The 12,478-nt window shown below is 36.6% G+C and overlaps 1 protein-coding gene across 1 annotated transcript in view; it reads right to left on the minus strand.

Annotated features, from left to right (window-relative positions):
* LOC102804196 (integrin alpha-8-like) overlaps nucleotides 1-12,478 on the minus strand; it is a 133,863-nt gene that overhangs the window by 34,163 nt on the left and 87,222 nt on the right. Inside the window, exons 13-14 of the mRNA XM_085501767.1 lie at nucleotides 6,213-6,310; nucleotides 2,355-2,445 (exon numbers count right to left, since the gene is read on the minus strand). Of these exons, the coding sequence (XP_085357893.1) occupies nucleotides 2,355-2,445; nucleotides 6,213-6,310 (189 nt within the window). The remainder of the gene's footprint in view (nucleotides 1-2,354; nucleotides 2,446-6,212; nucleotides 6,311-12,478) is intronic.

The following is a 12,478-nucleotide window of genomic DNA, read 5'->3' on the forward strand; positions in this document are numbered from 1 at the left end:
ACCTTTGAATGATGGGGAGACAGCTCGGCAAGTGATGTTTATCATCAGGTGTGTTTCCAACTTATTACATGCAAATGTCAGTTTCATTATTTAGGTCATCTAAGAAGACATCCACAAAGTAATATAATTGTATACAAAGCTATACATCAAGTCACAGACTTGGACGTATGCCCAGAAACCTTTTAAGGCAGTACATATATACCACAGTGCAAATGAGTTATCTATAACTAAATGTGTTATACAAGTGCAAAGTGTATCTTTTGCCAGCCTAACTTTTATTAAGAGAGAACATCTCCGTAGCCAGCCTAACTTTTATTAAGAGAGAACATCTCTGTAGCCAGCATAACTTTTATTAAGAGAGAACATCTCTGTAGCCAGCATAACTTTTATTAAGAGAGAACATCTCTGTAGCCAGCATAACTTTTATTGAGAGAGAACATCTCTGTAGCCAGCATAACTTTTATTAAGAGAGAACATCTCTGTAGCCAGCATAACTTTTATTAAGAGAGAACATCTCTGTAGCCAGCATGACTTTTATTAAGAGAGAACATCTCTGTAGCCAGCATAACTTTTATTAAGAGAGAACATCTCTGTAGCCAGCATAACTTTTATTGAGAGAGAACATCTCTGTAGCCAGCATAACTTTTATTAAGAGAGAACATCTCTGTAGCCAGCATAACTTTTATTAAGAGAGAACATCTCTGTAGCCAGCATGACTTTTATTAAGAGAGAACATCTCTGTAGCCAGCATAACTTTTATTAAGAGAGAACATCTCTGTAGCCAGCATAACTTTTATTAAGAGAGAACATCTCTGTAGCCAGCATAACTTTTATTAAGAGTAAACATCTCTGTAGCCAGCATAACTTTTATTAAGAGAGAACATCTCTGTAGCCAGCATAACTTTTATTAAGAGAGAACATCTCTGTAGCCAGCATAACTTTTATTAAGAGAGAGAATGTGATCTTAATAAAACATAAGCATCTAATTCCTAAACGTCTAATATTCAAACGATGTGTAACTTTCAAGGGAGAGTACAACATCCTTTCAGCAAATGAGTAATCTATTATTTAATATGAACTAAATATCAGACTATAACTAAATTGGACACTGTCAAAATAACTATTGCTACGTTCATGTTATGGGATCTGGGCACGTGCTGAAATTTTTAATCCTGTTGTTTGCAGAGGGATTACAGCTGTTGCATTCACATTAGTCTGGATCCATTTTGCACCCACTCCACACGAGTGGAGTACTCGTGCTGGAATCACACCCTCATTGTTTCATTCTTTTCTTTTATTTGTCCAAAACACGGAAAACAATATGCATATGATGATAATAATAATTGCTATATTGAAATTATATCTATTTGCTGTTATGGTATTTAATACGAGTCATAGACTGCAAAGGAGATGTGATTATTTTTTCAGGTCAATGTAGCATCGCAAGAAAAAACAACGGTTGCAACAGCGCATAAATATGTGTCCCTGACGACGATTTGCATTCATTTAATTCATTACTACAGCATTTGACCATATATAGCTACACTTCCTTCCATCGTCATGTCATACTTATATGAATCAATATAGGTTCTCTTAAATTCACCACCAAGGTGTGATTTTGGTTCATGCCAAGCATTCTGGCAGCAAATCTCGGCATGTGCCAAGTTTCGGTCCTGATAGGTGCTTGAGTTTTTTTTCGACACTTAACGACCTAATGGTTCCCACCGTTCACACACACACATTTCGACATGAGACAGCTAGATCCTGAGTAGCATTGGCTGAGATCTGTAACGTGAACACCACTAATGCATGTGTATTTTATTTATTTACTTGTTATTTAGGTCAACATGTAAAACTTCTCAAATGCAGAATGTGTTACTGCATAGCTTGTTTTTTCAGATGTTTGCTAGAAGACCGATCAATAAGAATGCTTTGATATGGAACAAGGAAAGGAATAGCATGTGGGACTCACAACTATGATCAATTCAAAGATATATTCTAGATTTGACCAATTTTAGCTTGCTTGTAAAATGCAAACTCAATTGCTGTGAGACTTGTATGCAAAGATTTAACAAACTTAGGTGCTCAGATGTGTTCTATTACAAACACACTTTCATTTCACAATTGCATGTTTAATCCTTTGAACACTAATATCATCATTTTAATAAACAACATTTTTTTTTTCAAATGGGAAAGTATGTCAATTTGTTCCAAGATTAACAAAGGAAATTTAAAAAAAATGTACAAAATGTTGCATTTTGGTGAGAAAAATTGTGCATTCAAAGAGCAAGCAGACAATCAAGCAGAAGGTGACCTCCCACCATTATTTTTCAATATATGAACAGTATTTTTACCTGTGTAGTGGTTCTTGTCCATATCTAAACCTCCCGACAAAGAAGAACCAAATGTTCTCAAATTACTACTGATATCAGAGGCTTTAATAATCTAGAAAAAAAGAAGAAAGGAAGAGATTAATACTTAAATATCATTGCTGAATTATTTAGGATCAATCTGTAAATGCCAAGAATATCCTGAGGGAGAAGAATAATCAACATCTGTGTATATTATTTTGAAATATATTTCTGTAGAAAGTGGTGGTCATAGCAAGGCCCAGAAATGACATCATTTAATATGCATTATACTATGTGATGAATTATTTCGGAAGTTGTTTGATTTGGACAAACACATACATAGACAGAAACTACAATACAAACAGACATATAAATAATTGGTGTGGCATAAAAATAATTTAGCAAGGTCATTGTTCAGGTAATAATTTTTTTTCTGATCCACAACAAACCACTAGAAGGTCACAGTGTAGTAACATAGATTTTGTTGAAATGTCTGTCATCTGCTCAAGCTATCTGCAGTGTTATCTGTTCTATGGGGTGTCCACACTGTCAGCAGAATAATGTTGACATCTTTTCTGGGAGTGGATACGGACAACTTTCTATGATGAGATCAGTTATATTTTTAGAAGGATCTAAATCAAATGCTAGTGTTATTTCTGCACTCTGTAAATGTACAGAATGAACATTAAACCAGATTTTGTTGTATGTCTTTCAAACAATTTCAAGTAACTGGAAGATACCCAATTTCTCAGTTAAGTTCTAGCCCGAAGAGTTCAGTTTTCCATACATTTTTTAAAACTATTCTTTGAGCTGGAAACCAATGACCCATCCCACCACAACCCCAATCTCCCCTGAAACCCCAAACTTATAGCCACAATACAGTACTACAATGAAGATAATATAAAGTAACCACAAATAGTAAAGTACACAAGATTAATGTTTTACAAAATGAGTAATCATTTTGGGCTCTAAATTATTCAAGCAATATAAAATAATTACTTAACTATAAATAAATATTTAATGCGAAAATATGACTGTTATTTATTATAGTTTAATGAATTCCTAATACAAATTTGGTTCACATCAGACTCATTGGTTTAGAAAACACATTTCAATATTCCTGCACACATTGCCCCAATGGCTTGGGAACACAATATTCTTGCACACATTGCACCAATGGCTTGGGAACACAATATTTCTGCACACATTGCACCAATGGCTTGGGAACACAATATTCCTGCACACATTGCACCAATGGCTTGGGAACACAATATTCCTGCACACATTGCACCAATGGCTTGGGAACACAATATTCCTGCACACATTGTCCCAATGGCTTGGGAACACAATATTCCTGCACACATTGCCCCAATGGCTTGAGAGCACAATATTCCTGCACACATTGCCCCAATGGCTTGGGAACACAATATTCCTGCACACATTGTCCCAATGGCTTGGGAACACAATATTCCTGCACACATTGCCCCAATGGCTTGGGAACACAATATTCCTGCATACATTGCCCCAATGGCTTGGGAACACAATATTCCTGCACCCATTGGGAACACAATATTCCTGCACACATTGCACCAATGGCTTGGGAACACAATATTCCTGCACACATTGCCCCAATGGCTTGGGAACACAATATTCCTGAACACATTACCCCAATGGCTTGGGAACACAATATTCCTGCACACATTGCCCCAATGACTTGGAACACAATATTCCTGCACACATTGCCCCAATGGCTTGGGTACAATATTCCTGCACATATTGCCCCAATGGCTTGGGAACACAATATTCCTGCACCCATTGGGAACACAATATTCCTGAACACATTACCCCAATGGCTTGGGAGCACAATATTCTTGCATACATTGTCCCAATGGCTTGGGAACACAATATTCCTGTACACATTGCACCAATGGCTTGGGAGCACAATATTTCTGCTTACATTGCCCCAATGGTCTGGGAACACAATATTCCTGCACACATTGCACCAATGGCTTGGGAGCACAATATTTCTGCATACATTGTCCCAATGGCTTGGGAACACACTATTCCTGCACACATTGCACCAATGGCTTGGGAACACAATATTCCTGCACCCATTGGGAACACAATATTCTTGCATACATTGTCCCAATGGCTTGGGAACACAATATTCCTGCACACATTGCACCAATGGCTTGGGAACACAATATTCCTGCACACATTGCCCCAATGGCTTGGGAACACAATATTCCTGAACACATTACCCCAATGGCTTGGGAACACAATATTCCTGCACACATTGCCCCAATGACTTGGAACACAATATTCCTGCACACATTGCCCCAATGGCTTGGGTACAATATTCCTGCACATATTGCCCCAATGGCTTGGGAACACAATATTCCTGCACCCATTGGGAACACAATATTCCTGAACACATTACCCCAATGGCTTGGGAGCACAATATTCTTGCATACATTGTCCCAATGGCTTGGGAACACAATATTCCTGCACACATTGCACCAATGGCTTGGGAGCACAATATTTCTGCTTACATTGCCCCAATGGCCTGGGAACACAATATTCCTGCACACATTGCACCAATGGCTTGGGAGCACAATATTTCTGCATACATTGTCCCAATGGCTTGGGAACACACTATTCCTGCACACATTGCACCAATGGCTTGGGAACACACTATTCCTGCACACATTGCACCAATGGCTTGGGAACACAATATTCCTGCACCCATTGGGAACACAATATTCTTGCATACATTGTCCCAATGGCTTGGGAACACAATATTCCTGCACACATTGCACCAATGGCTTGGGAGCACAATATTTCTGCATACATTGCCCCAATGGCCTGGGAACACAATATTCCTGCACACATTGCACCAATGGCTTGGGAACACAATATTTCTGCATACATTGTCCCAATGGCTTGGGAACACACTATTCCTGCACACATTGTCCCAATGGCTTGGGAACACACTATTCCTGCACCCATTGGGAACACAATATTCTTGCATACATTGTCCCAATGGCTTGGGAACACAATATTCCTGCACACATTGCACCAATGGCTTGGGAGCACAATATTTCTGCATACATTGCCCCAATGGCCTGGGAACACAATATTCCTGAACACATTGCATGACATCATTACATAAAAACCTACTTAAGTAGGGGAAAATAAAATCCTGCAGGGACTATGATGTGGATACCAGTACAATCACTTAGAGATAAAACTTATAAAATTGTTTTTTTCCTTTTTCCTCTTTAAGTACAAATGACAATGTGTTGTATTATTATCACATTTACAATTGTTTTCCGGAATTGTAAATTAAAGCAGGTTAAATCTGTCTAGTGGGTACAATTAATGCCATTCTTAGTATGTGTTCTTTGTAGGCCATTTAGGCCTGCCAGTTTCACCATGCTTGCGATCACAAAAATGTAAAGTTTAAGATTTAAAGGAAATAGAAGTAATTGATACATTCATTATTTTTAACAATAAGAATATGCAAATTGGAGAACACTGAATAGAAGATGATGAACAGAAGATAGCCCTGCCCCCTCTCCCAATTGACAGTGTTGTGGGTACATGTATATACACTTTCAGAATTTTATTTTTCTTGATAACTAAATCTTAAATATCTCCTTGCCCTCCATTTAATCTGCAAAGTGACATGGAACCTTTAATGCAAAGACATTTTGTGCCAATCTGGCATAGCTTGAGATAAGATCAGATTCACCTTGTCCAGGCACTTAGTGAAACATCATGAGTTCTACTTAAGAATAGACAGCTAACATTAAATGAGGGTAATATTTAAAGCGGTGCCAAATAAACCATGTGCTTTACCTGTGCTGGATTTTTTTTAAGTCCTTTAGATGAACCATGGTAGATGTACACAGCGCCTCTTTCATCATCTCCACCATACGGTGCTCCAATTGCAATATCTGAAATACCATTATAGAATTATTACTAAATAATGTAATAAATGGAAATGTAAACAAGCACACAACAATAAATTACATGTTGATCTAACATTGGAATTTCTTGGGGGGGGGGGGGGTCTGAAAACTATCAGGAAGATTATGGAGAAAAATTGTTATTATCCGGTACAGTAGAGAAGTAATATATTGGCAATTACGTTGGCGCTGAAAAAGAAATTGAAATGGTTTTAGCAAGCAAAATATTAGAACAGAGTTGTGTGAGATGCATCTATTACTTTTCTTGTCTGAAATAAAAAATGTTCCACACTCTACATTGGTCTATAGTAAATTAAAAGCACAATAAAAGTGTACGTTTACTTTAATCATAATTGGTTCCATATCAAATGTGCGAAATAACCTGGGCTTTTAATCAAGAAAGTCTATTTGCCACAGGTGAATCTTCACAATAAATAGTACACTCATTCATTTGACTGGTTTTGTTAATGAACATTTGACGATTGAAGAAGGCGTCTCAAATTAAGCCAAAAATGTAGTATACAATAAAGGCATTTCGGACGGATATCCGAAAGAGTAAATACGGTAATTACATCTGGGTATGGTTTTCTACTAGTTCATATGTACATAAAATTTCTTTATTTAATAATTAGCAAATCATTGTCAGCATTTGCTGGCAAACAACTGTCTGAGTACAACAAGTATTTAATATTTTCGGAATCAACCATAAATTTTAGAATATACTTGTTTCACTGCTGAAGATGGATGTGGAGGCTTTCCAATCTCGACTGCAGCAATCGATAACATGGCACTTCAAAATCAATTACCGGTAACAGTATTGGATAGCAAACACAAATATAGTGAAAGTGTTAACTCAAATTCACAGATCATTTATTTTCTCAAGACAAGAGACACTTTTTCATCCTTGACAGGTGTGTAATGCAATCAATGAGCTTCCATGTAAGGTGTTACACTCAATACTGAGGAAGGATTCTGTCATGCAGTGAAGAAATATGTCATGATAAGGTCAGACAAGCTCTAATATGACTATAATCCCAAAGAGAGCACTGTTTAACCATTTCAACACCAAGTTCTGTCAGCCTTGCACAACATATTTTTCCATATTTAAAAAAAATCAAGCAATGCCTGTAACCAATGGGAAATTATGCCCATCATGATTGTATGGGAGAAATGATTCAAAGGGTTAAACTGTTGCTCCTCAATCCCACGGATTGAACGAATGCATTGTGGGTATTTAATCTGAATACTGACCCACTCATTAATCTCAGGGAATACACTGATGCATCATGGGTATTCAATCTGAATTTTGACCCACTCATTAATCCCAGGGATTAGACTGATGCATCATGGGTATTCAATCTGAATTTTGACCCACTCATTAATCTCAGAGATTACACTGATGCATCATGGGTATTTAATCTGAATACTGACCCACTCATTAATCTCAGGGATTACACTGATGCATCATGGGGATTCAATCTGAATACTGACCCACTCATTAATCCCAGGGATTACACTGATGCATCATGGGTATTCAATCTGAATTTTGACCCACTCATTAATCTCAGGGATTACACTGATGCATCATGGGTATTCAATCTGAATACTGACCCACTCGTTAATCTCAGGGATTACACTGATGCATCATGGGTATTCATTCTGAATACTGACCCACTCATTAATCCCAGGTAATGAACTAATGCATCATGGGTATTCAATCTGAATTTTGACCCACTCATTAATCTCAGGGATTACACTGATGCATTATGGGTATTCAATCTGAATTTTGATCCACTCATTAATCTCAGGGATTACACTGATGCATCATGGGTATTCAATCTGAATACTGACCCACTCATTAATCTCAAGTTATGAACTAATGCATCATGGGTATTCAATCTGAATTTTGACCCACTCATTAATCTCAGGGATTACACTGATGCATCATGGGTATTCAATCTGAATACTGACCCACTCATTAATCTCAGGTAATGAACTAATGCATCATGGGTATTTAATCTGAATTTTGACCCACTCATTAATCTCGGGGATTACACTGATGCATCAGGGGATTCAATCTGAATACTGACCCACTCATTAATCCCAGGGATTACACTGATGCATCATGGGTATTCAATCTGAATACTGACCCACTCATTAATCCCAGGGATTGAACTAATGCATCATGGGTATTCAATCTGAATACTGACCCACTCATTAATCTCAGGTAATGAACTAATGCATCATGGGTATTCAATATGAATACTGACCCACTCATTAATCCCAGGGATTACACTGATGCATCATGGGTATTCAATCTGAATACTGACCCACTCATTAATCTCAGGTAATGAACTAATGCATCATGGGTATTCAATCTGAATTTTGACCCACTCATTAATCTCGGGGATTACACTGATGCATCATGGGGATTCAATCTGAATACTGACCCACTCATTAATCTCAGGGATTACACTGATGCATCATGGGTATTCAATCTGAATACTGACCCACTCATTAATCTCAGGTTATGAACTAATGCATCATGGGTATTCAATCTGAATTTTGACCCACTCATTAATCTCAGGGATTACACTGATGCATCATGGGTATTCAATCTGAATACTGACCCACTCATTAATCTCAGGTAATGAACTAATGCATCATGGGTATTTAATCTGAATTTTGACCCACTCATTAATCTCGGGGATTACACTGATGCATCATGGGTATTCAATCTGAATACTGACCCACTCATTAATCCCAGGGATTACACTGATGCATCATGGGTATTCAATCTGAATACTGACCCACTCATTAATCCCAGGGATTGAACTAATGCATCATGGGTATTCAATCTGAATACTGACCCACTCATTAATCCCAGGGATTGAACTAATGCATCATGGGTATTCAATCTGAATACTGACCCACTCATTAATCTCAGGTAATGAACTAATGCATCATGGGTATTCAATATGAATACTGACCCACTCATTAATCCCAGGGATTACACTGATGCATCATGGGTATTCAATCTGAATACTGACCCACTCATTAATCCCAGGGATTACACTGATGCATCATGGGGATTCAATCTGAATACTGACCCACTCATTAATCTCAGGGATTACACTGATGCATCATGGGTATTCAATCTGAATACTGACCCACTCATTAATCCCAGGGATTACACTGATGCATCATGGGTATTCAATCTGAATACTGACCCACTCATTAATCCCAGGGATTACACTGATGCATCATGGGGATTCAATCTGAATACTGACCCACTCATTAATCTCGGGGATTACACTGATGCATCATGGGTATTCAATCTGAATACTGACCCACTCATTAATCTCAGGGATTACACTGATGCATCATGGGTATTCAATCTGAATTTTGACCCACTCATTAATCTCAGGGATTTCACTGATGCATCATGGGTATTCAATCTGAATACTGACCCACTCATTAATCCCAGGGATTGAACTAATGCATCATGGGTATTCAATCTGAATACTGACCCAATCATTAGTATCTTGAGGATTAATACTTTCTTTTGCACAAACCAACTATTCAACAGCTACTATCAACCGCTTTTGTTCCCAAAAATGTCTGTGATTTGATATAATAGATTGAGACAAGTGAATTCGCATTGCCACAAAGATGTCATGATTTTCCCAGTGACTTATTCACCTTGCAATTATTCAGGTATTGCATGTACTGCTAGTGATAAAATAAAATACTGCTCACCTGATAATTGAGGATAAAAATTATGCAAGGAAAGAAGTAATACCATTAGCAAGTTTTTAAGAGTGTGGTTTTTAAGAGTAAAGGTTCTTGTTATTTGTGATAAGACAGACACACCCTCAAACCTATAGTCTAAACCACTATAATTATTTATCTTAAAATAAGATGTTCAATTGTATTCAGCTAAATTCATCAGTTTACAAAATTCACTAATTTAAAAGTTACTGAATATCAACTAGAGGTTCAATCAGTAGAACAGACAATATAGTAGAAAATGTTAACTAATGCCAGCAAATCACTGATAATATTAACACTTTTACAACCACACCAATAATGCACACCATAAAAATATCAGTGCTCAGGTTACTGAGCGAAAAATATTTTATTTTGTGAGGGCACTTGACATTGAGATTGTCCACAGTACTGCGGCGGCAAGACATAGTTTAATATTGTCAGTTTTGTGGTTTACTGTTTACTTGATTCTAGACTATTCATTCAAGTCATGTACTTTGATCAATATATTGCAACAGAATCTCACGCTTCAATCTTTTCAAATTTAGATCTCATGGTGGTTAAGGTTGCTTGGAAGGAAAATCACGTTATGTTTACGCAGATATGTACTACCGAATCCAATCGGGGGAAATGCCACACGTCAGTATAGCATTCCTTATAAATTGAATTAATCACTTCATTTAACATATGCGCTCAAAACATCAGAGCGTAGCCCAGAAAAATGTAATAATATTACAAAATTATATTTCTCTACAAATCTTAAATCCAAATTCACAATCATGCACATACTGGTAATATATTTGTCAAAAACAGTACATGCTTAATGCAATTATGCAATGCAATTAGTGATGTAACAGTGTATTGTATAATACCAAATTTGACAGCGTTCATGATCCGACACATGTTCTATTCAATGGCAGTTTTCATCAATAGTTAATATTCAGTAATTAAAAGCCGAGATTTTTTTAAAATTGATTTCAAAGAACCTACATTTTTGTACTTTATTTTATATAATTTACAAAACTTGAATATGGATTACAGTATTTGTGCATGATTTTCAAAATAAAAACAAAACCTGATGGTGAAACATACTGAGTATGAGTATGAAAGTAAATACTAATGATAAATAAAAGAATTTAAATGAGATCATAAGATGTGTGCCAAAAACTACTGCGGCCAAAATGCAAAAAATAACTTTCTATTGCTCAGGATCATGAGAGAAAAACGTATTTTGTCATTAGATTAGATTTAAGATGCTTGAAGACAGTATACAGCAGGCAATTATCAATGTTTAGTAGTGCTGTGGAAGTAATAGAGTTAAAGGTCTACTGTGTTATCCCCTTGGACATTCATTGAAATTTTATTTATTTCCTCCCAAGTCATGGTGGGAGTTCATGATCGACGAATGAAGGTAAACACTTTTATTGATGCATGTTAACGTTTTGATTATTATATATCCGAAAGGAAAAACATTAGAATAAAAATTTGTATGAACGCAATGTCTTCCTTGTTTGAAAAAAATCTACATCGTATTTATGCCACATTTGAACACTTTTTTCATGAACAATGCAGTGTAATAAACTCATGACACTGATCGAAGGCATTTTTTTCACTAAATTAAAGCGAGATAACAACACACGCTAAAAACGGAAAAGCTCATGGGTAGACGCTTGTTTGTAAACAATGACAGGCTATGGCCATCTGACGCATGCGCAAGTGACGACTGCCCCGCTTTAAGTACAAGCAGCAATAGATGTACAATAATAAGGCTATCACAAGAAGTATAAAATAACATTGACCTCCACTACATTTTGGTCAATCACCGTACTGCCTTTGATAAACTCACTGTATTTTTGAGCATGTTTAAATAATTTTGTTGGATCCTAATAAAAACAGTAGTGTATCATTTTATTGTAAAATGCAAACATAGCAAAACTTATTAGATGTTTTTATTGAAAACTTCAATGCACAAGTGTTCTAATTACCTGGATTTATTGGTAAATCTGACGCATATGCGCTAACTAAAGATATTATTATTGAATTGCACAAATAATGTTTTCTGCCAAAACTTATCAAGGAGTTACACTGGTACCAAACATGCTCAAAAAACAGGATATGATGAGGATATCGCAAAGTAGGCATGAAGGCAGCACATGTTTGCAGCGAACGGCACATAGCTGAGGTCAGGTGTGTCTGAAAACCTGAGTGCATACTTGCAGTATTTTTGTTATAACTGCATATACATCTTTTTCCTGCTTGTAGTGATAATTCAATGAGAGATAACAACATGAAATAATTATAAAAACTTGTGTTGTGTGAATTTTAGCACTCAGTGTTATAGCTTTTGCGTCTGATATAAACAAAACAAAGTGCTAGAATTTGACATCA

The sequence above is a fragment of the Saccoglossus kowalevskii genome, chromosome 7, assembly GCF_978046115.1.
Source record: "Saccoglossus kowalevskii chromosome 7, keSacKowa6.1, whole genome shotgun sequence".
Classification (NCBI taxonomy): Eukaryota; Metazoa; Hemichordata; class Enteropneusta; family Harrimaniidae; genus Saccoglossus; species Saccoglossus kowalevskii.